Here is a 23,213-nt window from a genome sequence, read left to right as displayed (position 1 = left end):
TCGGGGACGGAACCCAGGACCTTCGTATTGTGAGGCAGACGCACTAACCCCTCTTCCAACGTGCTGCCGTCCCCCGTTTATTGCGTTTTTATTGGTCGTAAATTTTGATTCGCCGAAAGTTTTAGCAATCACATATACTGCCTCAGTTTGCACTCGGACAACTTTACCGCGAGGGGCTGTCAAAAGAAAGACTTGATGGTAAACGCTAAGGTGAGTGTAACTTCATCCTGTGCCATGACTCCAGTAAATGAATTGTTTTAGTCTTTGTGAGTCCATGGAAACTTCACTTTTATCTCCCGCTGAAGAGACATTGTTTGAGGATGGAGACAGGCTAGCTGTTAGCTTCAAGATAACCAGCACCCGGCTAGACTCCTCCACCCCAAAACATACTTTGCAGGTCAACAAACGGGGCGAATATGTGCCTTTTTGAAGTGTTAATGTGCGAGGAAAGTTCAAAAGGAGTCTCTCTGAGAAGTGGCTGACAAGTTAGCAAGTGTCGCTCGCATCGCCAGGCTCTGCTTTTTATCGATAGACTTATCAGATTAAATGTTTTATTATCTATAGCAGGGGTGTCAAAAGTTTGGCCATTTGCGGCCCACAGCTAATGTTCTAAAGGCCCACAGCACATTCTAAAAAATACTATTAAAATAAACAAAAACATAACTAAAGTGGAATAAAAAAGCTTAAGGGTGAAATGTAATTTAGAAAAAGTTGCAATGTTGACTAATAAAACAAAGCTGTTTTTTTTTTTCTTTAAAACTGTCATTGCTCAAAACATAATATTGAATCAAAATCAATGTTTTTATGAATTATTGACCTATCCAAGGCTCCGATTACTTCACATCAAATATTCCACTTTGAAAGATATTTTTTGTGGAAGATTTTGTGTGTTTGCCATAAAAAAAACATAGTTTTCTTGGACAAAGGGCAGAAAACAAACAAACAATAAAACAACATTAAAAAATGTTTTAAAAAAACTTAGACTTGACGGATAGATCTGACGTTGATGTAGACTCCAGAGATTTAAACGTTAAATATAAAATGTATGTATGCCTTGGCACACCATTATCATCATTTCATGACCGAAGCAAAAAACTTTTTACACTTTTATACTGAAATAAATACACCTAAAACTTATTAAATACAAATAGAGAAAAAAAACTACTGGCAGTGGTAAAATTTAAATCCATGAAGGAAAGAATAAAGTGAATGAATGTTTATAACTGGATACATTTACATATGCATAAAATGTGTTTTCTTTTGTATTATTTTTTTTATTACCGTAATTAAGTAACGTTTATGACAACCTTTTTCCAAAATACAATATAGAATGTGAGCTATAACAGGATAATGCATACATTTATCATTTGTTTTCAAAACCGTTACAAAAAAGTGGGACCCAAAAAATGTATTGTGGGACCCCATTTTTATTATTGTGACTTGATTTTGAAAATTCCTAGCGCCAACACTGAAAATGTATACATTCGATGAGGCTGGACGTGTCCATTTGGGGGTTCTTTCTTTCCAGGCATTGCACTGCTCTACCTGCACCTCCACCGAGTTTTCAAGCAGGAGACGTTCCTCCAGAAGGCTGTCGAACACGTCAGCCGCAGTCTGAAGTGCCTGACCCGCCGTGATGTCACCTTCCTTTGTGGTGACGCAGGCCCGCTGGCTGTCGCCGCCGTGGTCTACCACCGACTCCAGAGGCCAGGGGAGGCCGACGAGTGCATCACCCGGTTAGTCCCACTGTTTTATCACTGCAACAATATTTTCAAGTCATAATCACATTGATTTAAGAACACTTTTGTTATGGTTGGTAATATGACGCCTCGGGTTTGCATCAGAGACAAGATGTAAAAATTTTTTTTTAAAAAGTGCAATATTATCTAATTTCCTTAAACCTTATTTAACAACAAAATATAAAGTTTTTTACTTACGGGTGTTGGTTGCATTTCATGCAGCAGTAGATGCACGTGCATGCGCCTTTTTAACACGATTGAGGGGAAAAAAAAGCATTTATGATGTCAGTTGTGCTCCGTGTAATTGTGTAAGCAGATTTTAGAGGCAATCTAGACGTCTGATATATCACTATATTGATCAACAGATACGTTAAAATTAGTATCAGCCAATACTGAGCACATGTGTCAGGTTCAAACACTGATGACATCTATTAAACAAGACAAGAGGCAAATAATTAAACAGAGACAGAATTCAATTTGGACTCAATATATTGAGGAGAGTCGCCCGGCATTGTATCCTTCTACAATCTCCAGCACGCTCTGCCAAAAGATTGCACTCCTTCTTTATTTGACTTTCTCCGACCACCTGACCACCGCTTCCACTTCCAGAGGGAAGTGGGACGTAAACAGCGTTGCCTTTGGTTACAGAATAGTTCAAAAGAAGAGGTCGTAAAACAGTTCAAAAAGAGTTCCATAAAATAGTTCAAAGAGAGTTCGTAAAATACTTCAAAAAGAGTTAGTCTGGAAATTGGGCAGATCCTGCCATCTGTCCACTCTGAAGTCCTTGGGCCAGAACAACATCCTTCTGTTGATTACCATACATGAAAGAACACAGGAACACCATCTTTCTCCCCCCCCCTACACAGTGGAGTTTTACGAGCCTTGCTCTTGGTAGGCCTCAAAGACAGCCCCTGTCCTTTTGCCTGGAACTCATTTCAACACAAACATTTTTGTGATAACTTACAATTATTCTAACATGTATAAGCTGTTCATTTTAATCACAATTATAATCAGAAAACCAAAAAACTAAAGACGTCAGTGTAGCAATATCAACATAATAATAAAATCTAATAAAAATAGTAACTATTTCCTTATTCAAAATTTTTTAAGGGTTTAAGCAAAACAAAGTCAATAGTACACAATAACAAAACAAAAACTACTATCTAATTTAAATCTTTTTTTTGTTTTGAGACATATTCCTTGAATTTGTAAACTATAACAAAAACGACAAAAATTTGATTTTGTAAAAAATATCTGTCTAATCCCTCTAGTTTTGATTATACACATTACCCTGATACTACCATTGGTATGGACACAACAGAATCCCCTTGCGCACCAACAGAGCATTTTTATATTATCCTCCCTCTAGACTCTTGTATTAGTAATCTACTGTTTAATTTCCTGTTAATAATCTGCTTACTTTCAACGTATTTCTTATGTTCTTTAAAGCTAACTTAATGATTAGTATTCCTTCTTGTCTGCTCTTACTTGCTATTACTCAGTGTGTAACATGTAGCCTCGTCTTGCGGTCTTCCAGCGATAATGATACATGTAAGAAATGTAGTTTATTTCCCGCAATAGTGGTAATGATTATTAACTTAGGGGAGCAGCCCCACTCTGTGTAAATCTTTCAGCCAGGGGGACCAAAAATGATCGAAGTATAAGCCAGAGGGGTTCATTTTTTTGTAATCATTATATTATTATTATTATTAAATATTAGTATTATATATTATATCATTATTATTATTATTACATTGGAGTGTCAATTTACAAACTTAATTGGTTCTTGAAAATGGTTCATAAATCAAAAAGTTTGGATACTGAAGTAGAGTTACCCATTAGATACAATGTAAACATGAAAGTTGGTTCAAGACAAAAATCCCTATTTTAGTAAAATAATGCACACTTTGAAGACACTGTAAGGTATATCAAACAAACATAAGGGGATAATGGATAGACAATCTACTCTTTATCAAAACAACACAATAAGGCAAGAGATGATAAGTATATCTCCTGGAAAAAATATGTATGTTCCCACAAACATGTTTTGTTATGCTTATCAATGATTATTAGTTTTAATTATTCCACTTTCACATTTATTATTATTCCACTCTTTTTTTTTTTTTTGGTTTAGATACCTGTATTTTTATTTTCAATCAAGTCTATGTATATTTGTTCCTTTTAAAAGTTGAATAAAAAATTAAGTTTACAAATAAATAAATAAAACACTACACACCGTTTTACTAATAACTCAAATGTCGCTCTTGTTAATTAGTAAACCCATCACTGTTTCTTCCTCATCATTTGTTTAGAGTGTCAGTCCCGTATTGATCGACACGTCGTGCATTATTTGCAGACTGCTGCAGTATCACCAGACTGTTGTGAAGGGTTCGGGTGGGCTGCCTGACGAGCTACTCTACGGTCGAGTTGGTTACCTTTACTCTCTAATCTTCATCAACCAGCAGCTTGGCACCAACAGAATCCCGTTGCAGCACATCCAGCAGGTGAACCATTACTTTCATTCACCTCGATAGGCTCCTCATACTGTAGTTTTTGAGTAGCAGCTACCTTTTGCCGTCTCTTTCCTCAGATCAGTGAGGCCATCTTGGCTTCAGGTGAGCACCAGAGCAGGAAGCTTCGTGTCCACAATCACAGTCCCCTCATGTATGAGTGGTACCAGGAGCAATATGTCGGTGCAGCCCACGGACTGGCTGGGATCTACTACTTCCTCATGCAGGTAAAGGAGCCATCATTCTGCCGTCAGCAGAGCAACATGTTGAGCAAAACCTCGCTGTGCTTACTGTGTCAGCCAGGGTTTGTTGCGGCTGAGGAGAACATTCACAGACTGGTCAAACCCAGCGTCGACTATGTCTGCCGTCTTAAGTTCCCCTCTGGAAACTACCCTCCCTGCATCGGGGATGATCGCGACCTGTTGGTGCACTGGTGCCACGGATCCCCGGGCGTCATTTATATGCTCCTGCAGGCACACAGTGTAAATGCTGGAATCTAACTGTCTCTACGAAAATGCACATACAATATCACATGTGTTCGGAAGCTATTTTGTGGTCGCCTTTGGTCAATTATCGTCCCATGTTCCAGGTGTTTGGTGATTCTCATTATCTGGAGGATGCTCTGCAGTGTGGCGAGGTTGTGTGGCGGTGGGGCTTGCTGAAGAAAGGCTACGGGCTGTGTCATGGCGCAGCGGGCAATGCTTACACATTCTTGGCTCTGTACCGTCAAACACGGGACGCCAAGCACCTTTACAGAGCCTGCATGGTTAGTGCACCTAAACAGTACAGTAGATCCACAATGCAGATTGAGCTACTTCCTAAAATTTCCGCACACCCTTTTCCTAATAAAGTACAAATACTACGCTCTCTTTGTCTGTTCAGTTTGCAGATTGGTGCATCAATTATGGCTCACACGGCTGCAGGACACCAGACACACCCTTCTCACTTTTTGAAGGTATGATTGTCAGGACAGTGGTACCTCAGTATGACAATTCCCAAAAAGAATTTATGTAAATCCAATTACCTTACTTTTAATAGAGAATAATTGTAGTTTTACACGGCAAAAACAATATGAAATACATATAAATTAGGGGTGAAATGGATAAATTATCTTTTATGATATTGATCCAATGTCAGCCAAAAAACAAGTATCGGATGGTTTCGGCTTGTAGCTAAATGCGCTCTGATACAAGCAGTCCATCAAGTTTACTTCTGCAAAGCTGGACAGCCAGGTAACATCCAAATGTCTTCGAATAAGCACACACGTTGGTCTATTCTTGTATTTTAGGGAAATCATTTACAAAAAAGTAAACACGGTTAGCTACACTGCAAAAAGTCAGTGTTCAAAAACAAGAAAAAAAATACAAAAATGAGGGGTATTTTATTTGAACTAAGCAAAATTATCTGCCAATAGAACGAGAAAATTCGGCTTGTCAAGACTTTCCAAAACAAGTAAAATTAAAGCTGCAAGCAGCGATGGACAGGACCGACTTTGAGGGCTCATAAAATCCAAACCGGAGCAGTAATTAAAACTCTTTCATCAACTTTTAATCAGAAGGGTTCAATCTCTCTCCTGTGCTAATTTGAAGCCGACACGACAAACGCGCTCAGAGGAGATAATGTTTGAAAAAAGGTGACTGTTTTTACTCAACTTTTGTTTTGAAGGAATTGCAAACTTCCTGTTGATTTTTGCTGGGAGTTGTCAGTGTATGAAATATAGGTCTAAGTGAAACCTACATAGAGGTTTTTGTTTCATGTCTCTACAACATTCCTACTGGGAGTTAGAGGCAGTTTTGTCTGTTTCTTTCCTAGGGTGCGCTAGATCGCAATTTTGAGTTTTGGAGTTTGTTTTTTTGATTAGATCGCAATTTTCGCCAGTCCTGATGTGTGTGTCCAATTTGGTGAGTTTTGAAGCATGTTAAGGGGGTCAAATTACAGCTCAAAGAGGCGGCGGTATAATAATAAAACGCTAGAAATACAATAGGGTCCTCTGTCCCAAAGGGATATCGGTCCCTAATTAGCTAACCTCAATGAACCCAAAAATACCTTAAAATAAGTATATTCTCACTAATAAGTGCACTTTTCTTGGTAGAAAAAAAAGAGACCTTTTTGCTCAATATGTAGAAAAATATTCTGAAATGAAGTAAATGCTAGTGCCATTATCTTGACATAATGATATGCGCTCGGCATCGTGATTTTTTTTTTCATACTTGAAGTAAGAAATTATTACTTTAAAAAAGTAGTTTTATACTTGTGAGTGTTGATGACACAGCTTTGCAACAGTTCATATTCTAGTTTCAAGCATGTTTTACTCAATATAGGTCATCAAATCTCAGCAACAAGCTGTAATATCTTACTGAGATCATTTAGGACCAAAACACTTAAAACAAGTAAAACACTCTAACATAAAATCTGCTTAGTGAGAAGAATTATCTTATCAGACAGAAAATAAGCAAATATCACCCTTATTTGAGATATTTCATCTTACTTAGATTTCAGTTTTTGCAGTGTAGTGGCTCCTCTGAGCGAGCAGCTTCACAGCAGCTAAGCACACAATGGCACACAAGCTATCCATCCATTTTCTACCGCTTGTCCCTCTCGGGGTCACGGGCTGTGCTGGAGCCTATCCCAGCTGCACTAGACATACGTAATAAGTGTCCTTAATTGAACAATATTGCAGTCTAAAACAATTTCAGTTATGTACGTCTCCAAGGCAGAAGCGTATTAGAAAGTATCCAATAACAAGCATGACAAACAGACTCTATGTGTATAATTGTATCTTTGATTAATTCTAAATATATTGGCTATTTAATAGATTGTATTTTTGATCCTATGATACCTTCGCATTGGTGCCTGTCTATCTCTGTGTTTGTTATTGTGCCTTTTTTACGGCATTGCAAATTGACGCTGCTTTAAAACGTACCTGAATTGATGTAGACAAATTTTAGCTCGCTGACTTTGGTTAAAATGATAGTTACCGTATTTTTCGGAGTGTGAGTCGCACCGGCCGAAAATGCATAATGAAGAAGGAAAAAACATGTATAAGTCGTACTGGAGTATAAGTCGCATTTTTTGGGGAAATGTATTTGATAAAACCCAACACCAAGAATAGACATTTGAAAGGCAATTTAAAATAAATAAAGAATAGTGAACAACAGGCTGAATAAGTGTACATTATATGAGGCATAAATAACCAACTGAGAACGTGCCTGGTATGTTAATGTAACATATTATGGTAAGAGTCATTCAAATAACTATAACATATAGAACATGCTATACGTTTACCAAACAATCTGTCACTCCTAATCGCTAAATCCCATGAAATCTTATACGTCTAGTCTCTTACGTGAATGAGCTAAATAATTTTATTTGATATTTTACGGTATTGTGTTAATAATTTCACACATAAGTCGCTCCTGAGTATAAGTCGCACCCCCGGCCAAACTAAGAAAAAAACTGTGACTTATAGTCCGAAAAATACGGTAGTTATTTTTCACACAACTTTGTCCCACACTCGTTAGCTAAATGAGAAAGGTATTCTTGTTTTGGACATGAATAAGAGGAAATGTTCTCATACTTATGTTATCACTGGCAATTTTTTTGCGAGTGGCAACGCAGGCCTTTTCCACCCGGAAAAACACGAGCGATGACGTCACGACTATTGTCGACAATTATATTTGTAGACAACAAATTTTATTATTGACAATGTCAACTAATCGTTGCCGTCTTAATTGGGACACGCCTACATTTAACATCACTTTTACCTTTTATAGGTTGTATTCACTTGACGTCACGTCCGGCTCATTAAATATGCAAGGCTCGAAGTGGTGGGCCAGCGAGCGTCTGTTGTGATAGCGTCGGCATATTAGTTATTTTTTCGAAGAAGACACAAACAGGAGCACCTACCCCAGTCGAAGACGGCAGAGTCAAAGAATGCACGAGTTTGCAGTGAACGCTTTGTTAAAGGTTTGTTTGTTATACTTATAGGATAGGATAGGACTTTATTGTCATTGCACAAATACAACGAAACTATGTTTTCAGCACAAACCCGTTCAAGATTAGACAAACAAACAGTGTACAGCGTTACAGAACAGGAACGCTGATGGGTCGCCAAAGGCGCCCCGTAAAAGATAAGAAAAAGGAAAAACGCTGGGGAAGAAGAGTAAAAAAATACAATCTAGACTGGGCTCCTAAGGGGGCCTAGTCTGGAGTGAGAAAAAACCTCCATGCAATGCACACATAAACACGTTACATTTAATCACGACAACTCGCAACAGAGGGGCGGGGAGTTGGGGCCCTGGAGGTTGACTGCTGCTATGAAGCGCTGCCAGCCGACCATCACCCCGAGGGGAAACCAGCGGTGGTGAAGGAGAGGGGGGGGGGGGTGTATGTGCCCATTGTCTTGGGTGTGATGATGTAATGTCCATAGACTGGGGCCGATCTGCATGCAAGCAAAAGTTCGACTCCAGGTGTCGTTGAGGAGGAAGGGAGGTCAAAAGCGTCCATCATTGAGGTTTCCTCGGGGGTGTTTTCAGAACAGCCTTTTAACGTTTAGTATTTCCCATTCAAATATTATCTTGATATTATTCATATTTCTTCAAACACATTTTTGCTACGTGTTTCGTAACGCATCAATTCGGGGACTCTAAATAAAAGAAAGCAAACATGAGCAAGACCTAAAAGAGCTAAGCTTTTACCAAAGGCAGCAATCATAAATAAATCTTTCAGCACATACACGATGCTGACATCTGTAGTTATATTTTGATAAAGAGAGTAAAGAAAACATGCATACTCGTAAACGGCGCGTACAACAAAAACAAAGCAAAAAATATGCAAAGTTAAATCATGAAATGCAACCTTACCCGAGCAAAAACGATGCATATTTATCCGAGAGAGCCTTGAAACCAATTTCCTCGACCCAGTCACACATAAAGAAGTTGTTGACCTCCATTCTTTTCCAGGTTTTCATCTGTTTTGTCGTGTAGAATGATGTCTTGCGCACCAGATAGTGCGACCGACGAATAATCCTTCATACCACAAATCTCATTTTGGTAAAATATACACTACCGTTCAAAAGTTTGGGGTCACCCAAACAATTTTGTGGAATAGCCTTCATTTCTAAGAACAAGAATAGACTGTCGAGTTTTAGATGAAAGTTCTCTTTTTCTGGCCATTTTGAGCGTTTAATTGACCCCACAAATGTGATGCTCCAGAAACTCAATCTGCTCAAAGGAAGGTCAGTTTTGTAGCTTCTGTAACGAGCTAAACTGTTTTCAGATGTGTGAACATGACTGCACAAGGGTTTTCTAATCATCAATTAGCCTTCTGAGCCAATGAGCAAACACATTGTACCATTAGAACACTGGACTGATAGTTGCTGGAAATGGGCCTCTATACACCTATGTAGATATTGCACCAAAAACCAGACATTTGCAGCTAGAATAGTCATTTACCACATTAGCAATGTATAGAGTGTATTTCTTTAAAGTTAAGACTAGTTTAAAGTTATCTTCATTGAAAAGTACAGTGCTTTTCCTTCAAAAATAAGGACATTTCAATGTGACCCCAAACTTTTGAACGGTAGTGTAGGAATAGATTCTACTGCATAGTTAGCATTTTTTGCTCGTATCTGCTTTTAATGGTAAAATATTGGCCCCCTTGCGTACTCCGATAGTTCATACTCTGTTTGCTGCACAGTAGCCATGTTGGTTTGGTGGCCCACCACTTTGTTCCCTTCCGTTCAAAAGTCACGTGTCCGAATACAACCTATAGAGGACTTGTTGGCAAATATAGCAATGAGCGGAGAGGTAGGAGGAGAGGGAAGAGCCATGTGGACGCCACTTTTTCTGCAAGTTCTTACCTGAATTCAGTAGTGTTTCTCACCTACTTTATCAAAGTCACTTGCAACTTTATTCGGCCTATTGTTGGCTTATTCTGCAGTCAAAAACATCCCAGAGAATGAGTCACCACAGCGTGTGATTCTTAGGTTGGGAACTCAGTTGCGCGCACTTCTATGCACGCAAACATACGATTACTGTGATGTAGGGCTGGGCGATATGGCCTTTTTTTAATATCTCGATATTTTTAGGCCATGTCACGATATACAGTATATCTCGATATTTTGCCTTAGCCTTGAATGAACACTTGATGCATATAATCACAGCAGTATGATGATTCTATGTGTCTACATTAAAACATTCTTGTTCATCCTGCATTAATATATGCTCATTTTTTAAACTTTCATGCAGAGAGGGAAATCACAACTAAGACAATTTACCAAAACTGTATTTATTAAACAGTTATTAAGCAGTGGCACAAACATTCATGTCATTTCAAAACAGAAAGTGCAAGATTGTCAGACATTTTAAAACAAGCTATTAGTGCACTTTTGTGCATGATGTCACTAAGATGACTTATCAAAACAACACTAAATTAAAGTGCACTTTTTGTACAGAACGCCACTACAAAGTTAAAAACAAATAAAGTGCACTTTTGTGCATGATGTCACACAAGATATTTCAATAACTGTCAAATACAAATGAGCTGCATAATAGGTTCCTTCGGACGTTATCGCCTTCTGTTGTTGACTTTTTTTTTCATACGTTAAAGTACCGTATTTTTCTGACTATACCGTAAGTCGCATTTTTTTTCATAGTTTGGCCGGGGGTGCGACTTATACTCAGGAGCGACTTTTGTGTGAAATTATTAACACATTAGCGTAAAATATCGAATAATATTATTTAGCTCATTCACGTAAGAGACTAGACGTATAAGATTTCATGGGATTTAGCGATTAGGAGTGACAGATTGTTTGGTAAACGTATAGCATGTTCTACATGTTATAGTTATTTGAATGACTCTTACCATAATATGTTACGTTAACATACCAGGCACGTTCTCAGTTGGTTATTTATGCCTCATATAACGTACACTTATTCAGCCTGTTTTTCACTATTCTTTATTTATTTTAAATTGCCTTTCAAATGTCTATTCTTGGTGTTGGGTTTTATCAAATACATTTCCCCAAAAAATTTAACTTATACTCCAGTGCGACTTATATATGTTTTTTTCCATCTTTATTATGCATTTTCGGCCGGTGCGACTTATACTCCGGAGCGACTTATACTCCGAAAAATACGGTATTTCTGATTCTGATCTGATCTGGAAATGGTTGCTTGGGCATTTTGTTGGTGTGGCACCGAACGGATATGTTGACATGCGGAGTTTCGAGCACTCCTCATTCTCTAGCGGGTGACTTTTCAAATGATGCTACTTTAGCAGTGCTGCTACTTTTTGTAGCAACGCTTTTGCCGCACAAATGTTGAACATCTTCCCGCTTGAAGCCAAACCACCGCCGGACGATGGACCCCGTGCTGTTTTTCTTGGGAATTAATTCTTCCTCCATTTGTTACCAGATTCGCACCTTCTCTCTCTCGTATTACCACCCGCACCTCACCGTTAGTATCACAGCTAACGTTACCATGTCGCTACTTGTCTGCTCCGCGGGAGCGTGTGACGTTGCACACGTGACGTGTGTAAGAAGGTGCGCTTGATTTATGTCTCTGTGAGAAGGAGAGACAAGAAAGAGTGGGAAACGCATGCAGTGTAATGCCCGCAGCTAAAAGCAACTGCGTGAGAATGTATACTCGAATATCACGATTAGGGCTGCAACAACTAATCGATTAAAATCGATTATAAAAATAGTTGGCAATTAATTTAGTCATCGATTCGTTGGATCTATGCTATGCGCATACGCAGATGCAATTTTTTAATTTTTTTTTGTAATTTTTTTTTAATAAACATTTATTTATAAACTGCAACATGTACAAACAGCTGAGAAACAATAATCAAAATAAGTATGGTGCCAGTATGTTTTTTTTTCCCAATAAAATACTGGAAAGGATAGAAATGTAGTTTGTCTCTTTTACCCAATTATTAATCGAAGTAATAATCGACAGATTAATCGATTATCAAATTAATCGTTAGTTGCAGCCCTAATCACGATATAGTCATTTTCTATATCGCACAGAGACAAACCCGCGATATATCGAGTATATCGATACATCACCCAGCCCTAGCGTGATGGTATACAAAAACCAGGAGAAAATTGCGACAACATTTTCAAAATATACAGAAAGTGTGCATTTCCCTATATGATGAAAATGATCTGAAACTTTTCTCTCACTTTCCACAGGCATGGCAGGTACCATCTACTTTTTGGCCGACCTTCTGCAGCCAACACAAGCACGCTTTCCAGCCTTCGAGGTGTGAAGCCCTCCACCACAAGCCTGCAGGTAGATGTTATTTTTCCTGCTCTCGCTGTGCTGGGAATTTCTCAACAATAACGAACACATGTCAGCTCCTAGTAAATCAAAACGCAATTTAAGGATTTTTCTTAGTTTTTTTTGGTTTTTTTGCCGCACGAAGTCTTATGCTTATTATGCCCAGTTCAATATCACTATTGTATCCTTTGCACTGTCCGAGCAATAAATCATCTGATTTTTCACACAACTTTTGTGTTGTTGTTCTTGTGCTGCAGCACAAAAACACCACAGGGTGGAAGCAATGGTCACCACCCCCGCGCTACTCGGAGGTATTCATTTCACACAGTGATAATTTGACTTTATTACCAGCCTTGGCGTCACTATAGACAGCGATTTTAAACTTGACAAACAAGTCAATGGCGTTTTAAAATCGTGTTTTTATCATCTTCGTCTTTTAGTAAAGGTAAAACCATTTTTATCTTTTAACCTTTTTAAACAAGTCGTGCATGCTTTTATTTCAAGTCGCCTGGACTACTGCAATCCACTTTAGGCTGGCATTAGCCAAAAAGCTCTCTCCCGGTTGCAGTTAGTCCAGAACGCGGCAGCATGACTTTTAACAGAGGCCAGGAAACGCGAGCATATAACCCCAATTCTTCAGAGTTTGCACTGGCTCCCTGTTCATTTTAGAATTGATTTTAAATCCTTGCTGTTTGTTTTTAAAGCTTTACATGGACTGGCACCTCAGTATATCTCGGACCTCATCCAAATTTACACTCCTACGTGCGCTCTGAGGTCCGAGAGCCAGCTCCAGCTCGTGGTGCCCAAGACCAGACTTAAAACCAGGGGAGACAGGGCCTTCTCTGTGGTCGGCCCTAAGCTCTGGAACACTCTGCCCCTCCATGTTCAAACTGCTCCCACAGTGGACTGTTTTAAGTCTCGTCTTAAGACCCACTTTTATTCTTTGGCTTTTAACACTACGTGAGTTGTGTGGTCCTCTGTTGTCCTCTGTGTTTTTTTTATAAACTTTGATTTCTATTTACTGTTTTAATTGGTTTTTCCCTTTAAAATCGTTCTAATCATATTTATTTTTATTAGAGATGTCCGATAATATCGGTCTGCCGATATTATCGGCCGATAAATGCGTTAAAATGTAATATCGGAAATTATCGGTATCGTTTTTTTTATTATCAGTATCGTTTTTTTTTGTTTTTTTAAAAAAATTTTTTATTATTAAATCCACATAAAAAACACAAGATACACTTACAATTAGTGCACCAACCCAAAAAACCTCCCTCCCCCATTTACACTCATTCACACTCATTCACACAAAAGGGTTGTTTCTTTCTGTTATTAATATTCTGGTTCCTACATTATATATCAATATATATCAATACAGTCTGCAAGGGATACAGTCCGTAAGCACACATGATTGTGCGTGCTGCTGGTCCACTAATAATACTAACCTTTAACAGTTAATTTTACACATTTTAATTAATTACTAGTTTCTATGTAACTGTTTTTATATTGTTTTACTTTCTTTTTTATTCAAGAAAATGTTTTTAATTTATTTATCTTATTTTATTTGATTCATTTTTTTAAAAAGTACCTTATCTTCACCATACCTGGTTGTCCAAATTAGGCATAATAATGTGTTAATTCCACGACTGTATATATCGGTTGATATCGGTATCGGTAATTAAAGAGTTATCGGATATCGGCAAAAAGCCATTATCGGACATCCCTAATTTTTATATTGGTTTTATATTTATTAGGGTCCGCACAGGACCATTGTCAAAGGAATCCCAAAGGGAGTTCCTTTTGCAATGGGACGAAAGGAACCTATTGAAATTGTAAGGTTTTATTATTATTATTCCGCCGCCACAAAAAACTCTAATTTGACCCACTTAACATGCTTCAAAACTCACCAAATTTGACACACACATCAGGACCTGCGAAAATTGCCATCTAATAAAAAACCAAACCCCAAAAATCAAAATTGCGCTCTAGCGCCCCCTAGGAAAAAACAAAAACAAACTGCCTGTAACTCCCACTAGGAAGGTCGTAGAGACATGAAACAAAAACCTCTATATAGGTCTGACTTAGACCTACATTTCATAATTTAACATTCTCGGGCAAAAACCAACAGGAAGTTGGCAATTTCCCCTTCAAGACAAAATTGTACTAAAAACACTAATTTTTGCCTCTTTGAGCTGTAATTTGACCCCTTTAAAATACTTCAAAACTCACCAAACTTTTCACACACATCAGGACTGGTGGAAATTGCGATCTAATAAAAAAAAGGAACCCCAAAACTCTAAATTGCGCTCTAGCGCAATTTTTGAATAAAACACAGATAAAACTGCTCCTCAGAGGAAAAAACAGACAAAACTGCTTGTAACTTCCGGTAGGAACGTCTTAGAGACATGAAACAAAAACCTCTATGTAGGTCTCACTTAGACCTACATTTCATAGATTGACATCCTTCAGCAAAAATCAACAGGAAGTTTGCAATCTCCCCTTCAACACTACGTTTTTGTAAGAAGCGGTCACCAAACATTATCTACTCTGAGCGCGTTTGTCGTTTCGGCTTCAATCTACTACAGGAGAGAGATTGAACCCTTCTGATTACAAGTTGACGAAAGAGTTTCGATACGTGCTACGGTTCTGATTTTACGAGCCTTCAAAGACCTGCTGCGCTAACGCTGCTGCTCTGCTGCTGTGATTTTACGAGCCTTCAAAGAAAACAACCACTGTGCCGCAGCACCTAGGAAAAAAACACAGACACAACTTCCTCTAACTCCCAGTACGAATATCGTAGAGACATGAAACACAAACTTCTATGTAGGTCTCACTCAGGACTACCACTGGACAAAAGTATTGGGACACCTAGGACTAGCACCAGCCAAAATGCGGACCCGACCAACGCTGCTTGCAGCTTTAATTTATTTTTTGTTTTTATTCAGTCATTGGTGGAGCTAAGGATAATATTTGATTATTGTTTTTAATATTGTTTTTAATATTATTTTTAATATTGTTGTGCAGCACTTTGGAAACATTTTTGTTGTTTAAATGTGCTATATAAATAAAGTGGATTGGATTACCATTTAATGTTGATGGCCATAATTCAGATGAGATGGTTTAGATCAGGGGTCACCAACCTTTTTGAAACCAAGAGCTACTTCTTGGGTACTGATTAATGCGAAGGGCTACCAGTTTGATACACACTTAAATAAATTGCCAGAAATAGCCAATTTGCTCAATTTACCTTTAACTCTATGTTATTATTAATAATGAATGATATTTACACTTAATTGAACGGTTTAAAAGAGGAGAAAACACAAAAAAAATGACAATTAAATTTTGAAACATAGTTTATCTTCAATTTCGACTCTTTAAAATGCAAAATTCAACCGAAAAAAATAAGAGAAAAACTAGCTAATTCGAATCTTTTTTTAAAAATTTAAAGAAGAATTTATGGAACATCATTAGTAATTTTTCCTGATTAAGATTAATTTTAGAATTTTGATGACATGTTTTAAATTGGTTAAAATCCAATCTACACTTTGTTAGAATATATAACGAATTGGACCAAGCTATATTTCTAACAAAGACAAATCATTATTTCTTCTAGATTTTCCCGAACAAAAATTTTAAAAGGAATTCAAAAGACTTTGAAATAAGATTTAAATTTGATTCTACAGATTTTCTGGATTTGCTAGAATTTTTTTGAATTTTAATCATAATAAGTTTGAAGAAATATTTCACAAATATTCTTTGTCGAAAAAACAGAAGCTAAAATGAAAAATTAAAGTAAAATGTATTTATTATTCTTTACAATAAAAAAAATTAATTTACTTGAACATTCATTTAAATTGTCAGGAAAGAAGAGGAAGGAATATAACAGGTAAAAAGGTATGTGTTTAAAAATCCTAAAATCATTTTTAAGGTTGTATTTTTTCTCTAAAATTGTCTTTCTGAAAGTTATAAGAAGCAAAGTAAAAAAATTAATGAATTTATTTAAACAAGTGAAGACCAAGTCTTTAAAATATTTTCTTAGATTTTCAAATTCTATTTGAGTTTTGTCTCTCTTAGAATTAAAAATGTCGGGCAAAGCGAGACCAGCTTGTTAGTAAATAAATAAAATTTAAAAAATAGAGGCAGCTCACTGGTAAGTGCTGCTATTTGAGCTATTTTTAGAACAGGCCAGCGGGCTACTCATCTGGTCCTTACGGGCTACCTGGTGCCCGCGGGCACCGCGTTGGTGACCCCTGCTTTAGATGTTTTACTCGAACGACCGCACACGTCTCTTCGCTCGCAATGAAGTCAGGGAATGGAAGCACTTTTGGTCCGAGGCACTTTGACTGTAAGCAAGTGGGTCAGGTCTTGTGTGTCGCTTCCTCAGCGCGACATTTGGCCCGACTACTCTCTTTTCCTAATAAGGCTCACGCTTTAGACTCCTCCCTCCCCAAACGCCGCGCAGCGACACAATGCCACCGCTCTTTTTTTAAGCCTCAGGCAGTCTCGGTGACACTCGGGGTGGAGGTATGGCGTGTGCGTGCAGGGAGGAGGGAGGGGCCGTGCCGGAGGAGCAAGTGGAGCCCCCCAACCCCCCCATCCCCTCCTCTTCTTCTCAGAAACCAAACACCTCAGACAGGAATGATTAAAAATAGAGCTCATCTGTGCAGGGGCGTGTTCACTCTTCCCTACAAACACCCTTATCCTTAACTCCTGGGTCGCACAGCGGATGGCGAGGCGACTTCTCGTGCATCGTTTGGTGTCCCACTCAGCTGTCTGTGACCTTTGACACCAGATTTTTTTTCTCCAATCTGAGTTGACTGTCAATATTTGACAAAAGTATGTATGGTTTAAAAAGTGAGTGCCACCCTCTGTCCTGAACGGGTAGGACGATCACACCCTGCCACGTGGACTCAGTACCATGGAGAGCGCTGCCAATGCTGAACGCCATTGTTTCCATCCATTTTCTACCGCTTGTCCCTTTTATTAAATGATCAAGTTGGACATGTCGCTCACATCCTTTCTAATTGAGTGCAAAATTACTTCTTCGGTGCAATCTGCTGCTTTGGTTATTCCACCATAACAGGAAGAGACATCTCCCTAAGTAAACAAAAAGGTGTAAATGATCTGGCTGGGCTTTGGGGCCCTCCTAAAAGTAGTAACTCAGCAGCCCAAGGTTTAATATATTGTCACCGCCAGAGTCTCGCGCCGCAAACCGAGGCAAAGCAAACACGCTAAAAGACTTTTGCAGCTTCTGAGGTATTTTTTTGAAATGGTTTCAAATCTTGAAACTCAATGTCTTAAATCCCAAAATAGCCCCGTCCCCTTCTAAAGGCCTGCAAGCAGCTACAGCCCTAAGAAAGTTAAAGAAGTCCCCGTTTGTCATCTGAGCCGCCTCATTTGCATGTGTGACATCACAGGCCTAGAATACATAAGAGGGCGCCCAGGCCCACGCTCAGGACCACTCTGTCTCGGGACTCTTTGGCCTCTTCTTTCCTTTCCGCTCCTGCAGCTGCGACCCTCCAACATGGTGTGTACTCACTTGTGTGGTGGATCTTTAAGGGTGGGGGCGGCAGTACCAGTGGAGTTACTTTTGGGGGTTTTTTGATTTGGATACCATGTTGGGAAAGAAAGAAATGGGGGAAAAAGGTTGACTGCTTTGATTGTAACGCCTGATTATGATTTCCCCTAAAATCAACAAAAATAAGATAAAATAGACAACAGTTTAAAGCGACTTTGTTTGTGGTCTTATTGTTCCATCCTTTTTAACGCGCACACAACACTGTCTTTCTCTGTGTGACTTTGTGTGCATTTCCGTCCCGCAGACCGAGTTCACGGCGGATCAGATTGAGGGTAAGTGAGGAATTCCATCCCCAGTCAAAGTCCCGTTTATTGGTCATTTGTTCGGTTGCGATGGCGGCGCCGACACTTTAGCTCACGCTGACAGTCGTCTGCTGCCTGACGTGCCCAGTTGTCAAAGGGAATGTGACTTATGTCTATTCTGAGCCCGCGCTGCCTTGCCCTGTTGCTCTCCTGGGGGGGTCAAGGTTTAGCACCCGCACCTTTTTGGAGGGAGGTCGCCTTACAGGCAAGAATCCAAACTGCGACCGCCACATGTTCTTTCTTTCTTTAGTTTATTTCGAACATGAACACACTTACAGTATAATACATCACACAAGTTCATATCATTTCACTTTACATCATGTCCGAAAAGGAGTAGGAAGAAGCGAAGCTTATTTAATCTTACCCCTTTCCCCACTTCAGAGCGTTTACAAATATATAGAATCATTTACTGACCTTTTTATATAATAAAATAGCATCTGTGAATTAGTATACACAACAGTTTTGTAATATGTAATTAATTAATGTTACATTTAAATACCGTGTGTTGGAAACAAAACGGGCGTGTTTAGCCCTCAGATTAGTTACCAGCATCCTTAACTCCTCCCCCGGTCAGCATTTTTAAGTTTAACAGGAGCGTCGCCGTGCCTCTATATGGCGACGGGGTGTCAGGGGGGTATCAGCTTGCACCCCCTCCCCCGCCCCATGGGGCGCAATGGGAGACGGCCGGGCTTGGTGCTTGTACTACAGCTGTTGACTACATAAAAGCGGTGGCATGTACAAAAATAGGTCACCTTCGCCGTCTTACTATTTAATGCACGTGGCAACAATCGGTGAGGTCATGTAAATTATATTTGGGCTGTTCTTCTCCTCCTCAGACTTCAAGGAGGCCTTCGGTCTCTTCGACAGGATCGGTGACAGCCAGGTGGCCTACAACCAGGTGGCCGACATCATGCGCGCCCTGGGCCAGAACCCCACCAACAAGGACGTGGTCAAGATCCTGGGCAACCCATCAGCCGAGGGTAAGAACTGGACCGCGGCGCTCACGCTGCAAAAAGTCCAGTGTTCAAAAACAAGGAAAAAAAATACAAAAATGAGGGGTATTTTACTTGAACTAAGCAAAATTATCTGCCAATAGAACAAGAAAATTTGGCTTGTCAAGACTTTCCAAAACAAGTCAAATTAGCTAACCTCAATGACCCCCAAAATACCTTAAAATAAGTATATTCTCACTAATAACAAGTGCACTTTTCTTGATAGCAAAAACAAATATGAGACTTTTTTTCTCAATATGTTGAAAAATATTCTTAAATTAAGTAAATGCTAGTGCCATTATCTTGACATAATGATATGCGCTCGGCATTACATTTCTTGAAACCAGCAAACTTACACTAAAAACTAGTTTATTTTTCTCAATGGAAAGGCAAAAAGGCAACGCTCAGGCAAATCATACTGTCTAAAAATGCATTTTCCCATCGATAACATGACATCATCGCGCCAAGTGTGTGTTCTTTCAGTCAATTAGTGAGCAAGGAATATAGTATATATATATATGGCCTGGCCCACGGCCAAATTTTTTTTTTATTGTAATTTTGAAGAATTTATCTGAATGTGCATGAACTATTTCTCTTCAAAATTGTTTTGAAATGTCACATGTTAAATGTTTCAATATTAACTGTCAGTTTAATTATGAGACACAATTGTGTCAAAGTCATGTTTTTTTATTTCCTGCTTGAAATAAGAAATTATTACTTTGAAAAAGCAGTTTTATATGTGTGAATGTTGGTGACACAGCTTTGCAACACTTTATATTCTAGTTTCAAGCATGTTTTACTCAATATAGGTCATAAAATCTCAGCAACAAGCTGTAATATCTTACTGAGATCATTTAGGACCAAAACACTTAAAAGAAGTAAAACACTCTGACATAAAATCTGCTTAGTGAAAAGAATTATCTTATCAGACAGAAAATAAGCAAATATCACCCTTATTTGAGATATTTAATCTTACTTAGATTTCAGTTTTTGCAGTGCACCAGGCGACGTGGTACTGTGCTCATGCCCCTCCCTTTTCTTCCTGTGACGTCGTCCCCAGACATGGCCAACAAGAGGATCAATTTCGACGCCTTCATGCCCATGCTGAAGCAGGTGGACGCTCTGCCCAAGGGTACGTATGACGACTACGTTGAGGGTCTGCGCGTCTTTGACAAGGAGAGCAACGGCACCGTCATGGGCGCTGAGCTCCGCATCGTGCTGTCCACCCTGGGTGAGTCTCACCTCGCCTCGGAATGAGCGCGCAAATGTCAAGCGGCCGTGTGTGACGTGGGGCGGTTTCCGGTCCACAGGAGAGAAGATGAGTGAGCCCGAGATTGAAGCCCTCATGGCCGGCCAGGAGGACGAGAACGGCAGCGTGCACTACGAAGGTACGTTTCCCCGGCATTCATTCTCCTTATCGCGCCAACCAATGGCGGTGATGTTTGCCTCCCTGGTTTGTTTGCAGCGTTCGTCAAGCACATCATGTCCGTTTAAGCGGCCCGCAGAAGGAGAGCGTGTTCAGGACATTGGACATTCGAAGACCAAGAAGAAAAGACAAGGACTTTGTACACGGGATGTTGAAGCGAACCCAACGTTTTGTTTATTTTGTTTACCGTTTCAACCGTCCTCTTATCGGGACTGGCCCTCTCCGTTGTAGAACCCATCACTCACCTCCCACCGGGGGCGTGTCTCCACTCGCCGCATGAGGTGAGGACACGGGGGAGCAGGGGTGACCACTCATCAAGTGAGGGCCGATCCTTCCCTTCCCACCGCCACCTCATTCAGTCGCGCCATCACTGGCCCAGCAACGCCAAAGGTCCTGGAGAGCGGCAGTGGACTGACCGCCAAAGTCTCCCGTTGCCCACGAAACTATAATTTATTTTCACTCTGTTCCTTTCAGAATAAACCTAATCCAGAGGACATCCCATCTCAGTTGGTTCTTGATCTTTCATTCACACTGTATATATATATATATATATATATATATATATATATATATATATATATATATATATATATATATATATATATATATATATATATATATATATATATATATACACACTACAGTTCAAAAGTTTGGGGTCACCCAAACAATTTTGTGGAATAGACTGTCGAGTTTCACATGAAAGTTCTCTTTTTCTGGCCATTTTGAGCGTTTAATTGACCCCACAAATGTGATGCTCCAGAAACTCAATCTGCTCAAAGGAAGGTCAGTTTTGTAGCTTCTGTAACGAGCTAAACTGTTTTCAGATGTGTGAACATGATTGCACAAGGGTTTTCTAATCATCAATTAGCCTTCTGAGCCAATGAGCAAACACATTGTACCATTAGAACACTGGAGTGATAGTTGCTGGAAATGGGCCTCTATACACCTATGTAGATATTGCACCAAAAACCAGACATTTGCAGCTAGAATAGTTATTTACCACATTAGCAATGTATAGAGTGTATTTCTTTAAAGTTAAGACTAGTTTAAAGTTATCTTCATTGAAAAGTACAGTGCTTTTCCTTCAAAAATAAGGACATTTCAATGTGACCCCAAACTTTTGAACGGTAGTATATATATATATATATATATATATATATATATATATATATATATATATATATATATATATATATATATATATATATATATATATATATATATATATATATATATATATATATATATATATATATATATATATATATATATATATAACCCAAAGTGGCCCACGAGTCAAAAAGTTTGGGGATGAATTGAGGCAAAGCCCAATAGAAGCCACCTTTAACATTCTAAAACTGTGCCCGAAAATACTAGGAATCAACCCAATGACATCTGTCAATCAACCGCTTTGGTACAATCCTAATATTATCATTAATAACAATGTGGTTAAATGGACAACATGGAAAGACAGAGGTATTACTAAACCTCATCATGTTATTAATAAAAACTCTTTTAAACCGTTCAATGATTTAGTTGATCAATATAATGTACCCAGAAATCATTTTTTACATTCTATCTCTTTAAAACACGCTGTAAATAAATGCATATCCTCTGAAAGTATGTCCTTAAAAAGCCATGAACTGGAAGATGCACTTTTTAATCAAGATACAATTAAGAAATTAATTCAACTATTTTATGGAATAATAAATGAACACCACACTAGAAATGCAAATGATGCATGTGTTCGGAAATGGATGATGGACTTAAACATTTTAGATGAAAGAGACATATGGAATGATATTTGGAAAAATGCCAATAAGCCCTTTAGAAGCATTAAAGATAAGCTGACTCAATTTAAGATATTGTATAGATTGTATTTGACATCTTCTCAGCTGTTTAAAATTGGCGTAGTAGATAGCAAGTTATGTATGAAGTGTCGGGCAGCTGAGGGAACACTTGTTCATTTATTGTGGGAATGTCCGAGAATAAAAGAGTTATGGTTGAAAACAACAAAAGAAGCAATCACATTCCTTAATATAAACATCACAATGACACTGCAAACTTGTATTCTTGGGGATCTACATCAATTTAGTAACGTGTCATCAAAGAGTAAAAATGCATTTCTTTCAATATGCATAATAACAAAAAGGGTAATATTAAAAAAATGGATAGATGTTGATAGTCAAACTCAAACTGACTGGTACACACAAGCTATGGAGATGATATGAGTAGAACAAACTGCATTTAGTTTAGATAATAATGAGTCATATATTGGAATATGGGATCCATTATTTAAATTTGTTTCAACTAATAAATGAACCAAAATATGACTTATTATATCTTTGTGGAAAATGTTGGACGCGGTGTGTTGTCGGGCT

General features: G+C 38.7%; 2 protein-coding genes across 9 annotated transcripts in view; both read left to right on the top strand.

The window, feature by feature from the left end:
• lancl1 (LanC antibiotic synthetase component C-like 1 (bacterial)) overlaps window positions 1-19,362 on the top strand; it is a 152,937-nt gene extending 133,575 nt beyond the window's left edge. For 2 of the 8 annotated variants that reach the window (XM_062062486.1, XM_062062495.1), the window contains exons 10-16: window positions 1,529-1,736; window positions 4,096-4,243; window positions 4,330-4,476; window positions 4,549-4,731; window positions 4,839-5,015; window positions 5,132-5,204; window positions 12,444-13,699. In XM_062062486.1, the coding sequence (XP_061918470.1) occupies window positions 1,529-1,736; window positions 4,096-4,243; window positions 4,330-4,476; window positions 4,549-4,731; window positions 4,839-5,015; window positions 5,132-5,204; window positions 12,444-12,520 (1,013 nt within the window). In that variant the 3' untranslated portion in view covers window positions 12,521-13,699. Of the gene's footprint in view, window positions 1-1,528; window positions 1,737-4,095; window positions 4,244-4,329; window positions 4,477-4,548; window positions 4,732-4,838; window positions 5,016-5,131; window positions 5,205-12,443; window positions 13,700-18,353; window positions 18,382-19,247 lie in introns of those variants that run through there. The other 6 variants (XM_062062533.1, XM_062062542.1, XR_009827714.1 and 3 more) reach the window with 5 other exon arrangements.
• mylz3 (myosin, light polypeptide 3, skeletal muscle) lies at window positions 17,413-21,325 on the top strand. Its single transcript, XM_062062723.1, has 6 exons — window positions 17,413-18,058; window positions 18,354-18,381; window positions 19,248-19,391; window positions 20,464-20,634; window positions 20,714-20,791; window positions 20,869-21,325. The coding sequence occupies exons 1-6, from the start codon at window positions 17,933-17,935 to the stop codon at window positions 20,895-20,897; spliced, it is 576 nt and encodes a 191-aa protein (XP_061918707.1). The 5' UTR covers window positions 17,413-17,932; the 3' UTR covers window positions 20,898-21,325.
• Window positions 21,326-23,213: the final 1,888 nt, after the last annotated feature.

This window comes from Entelurus aequoreus, linkage group LG01 (assembly GCF_033978785.1).
Source record: "Entelurus aequoreus isolate RoL-2023_Sb linkage group LG01, RoL_Eaeq_v1.1, whole genome shotgun sequence".
NCBI lineage: Eukaryota > Metazoa > Chordata > Actinopteri > Syngnathiformes > Syngnathidae > Entelurus > Entelurus aequoreus.
This window is presented reverse-complemented; position numbering and strand designations above follow the sequence as displayed.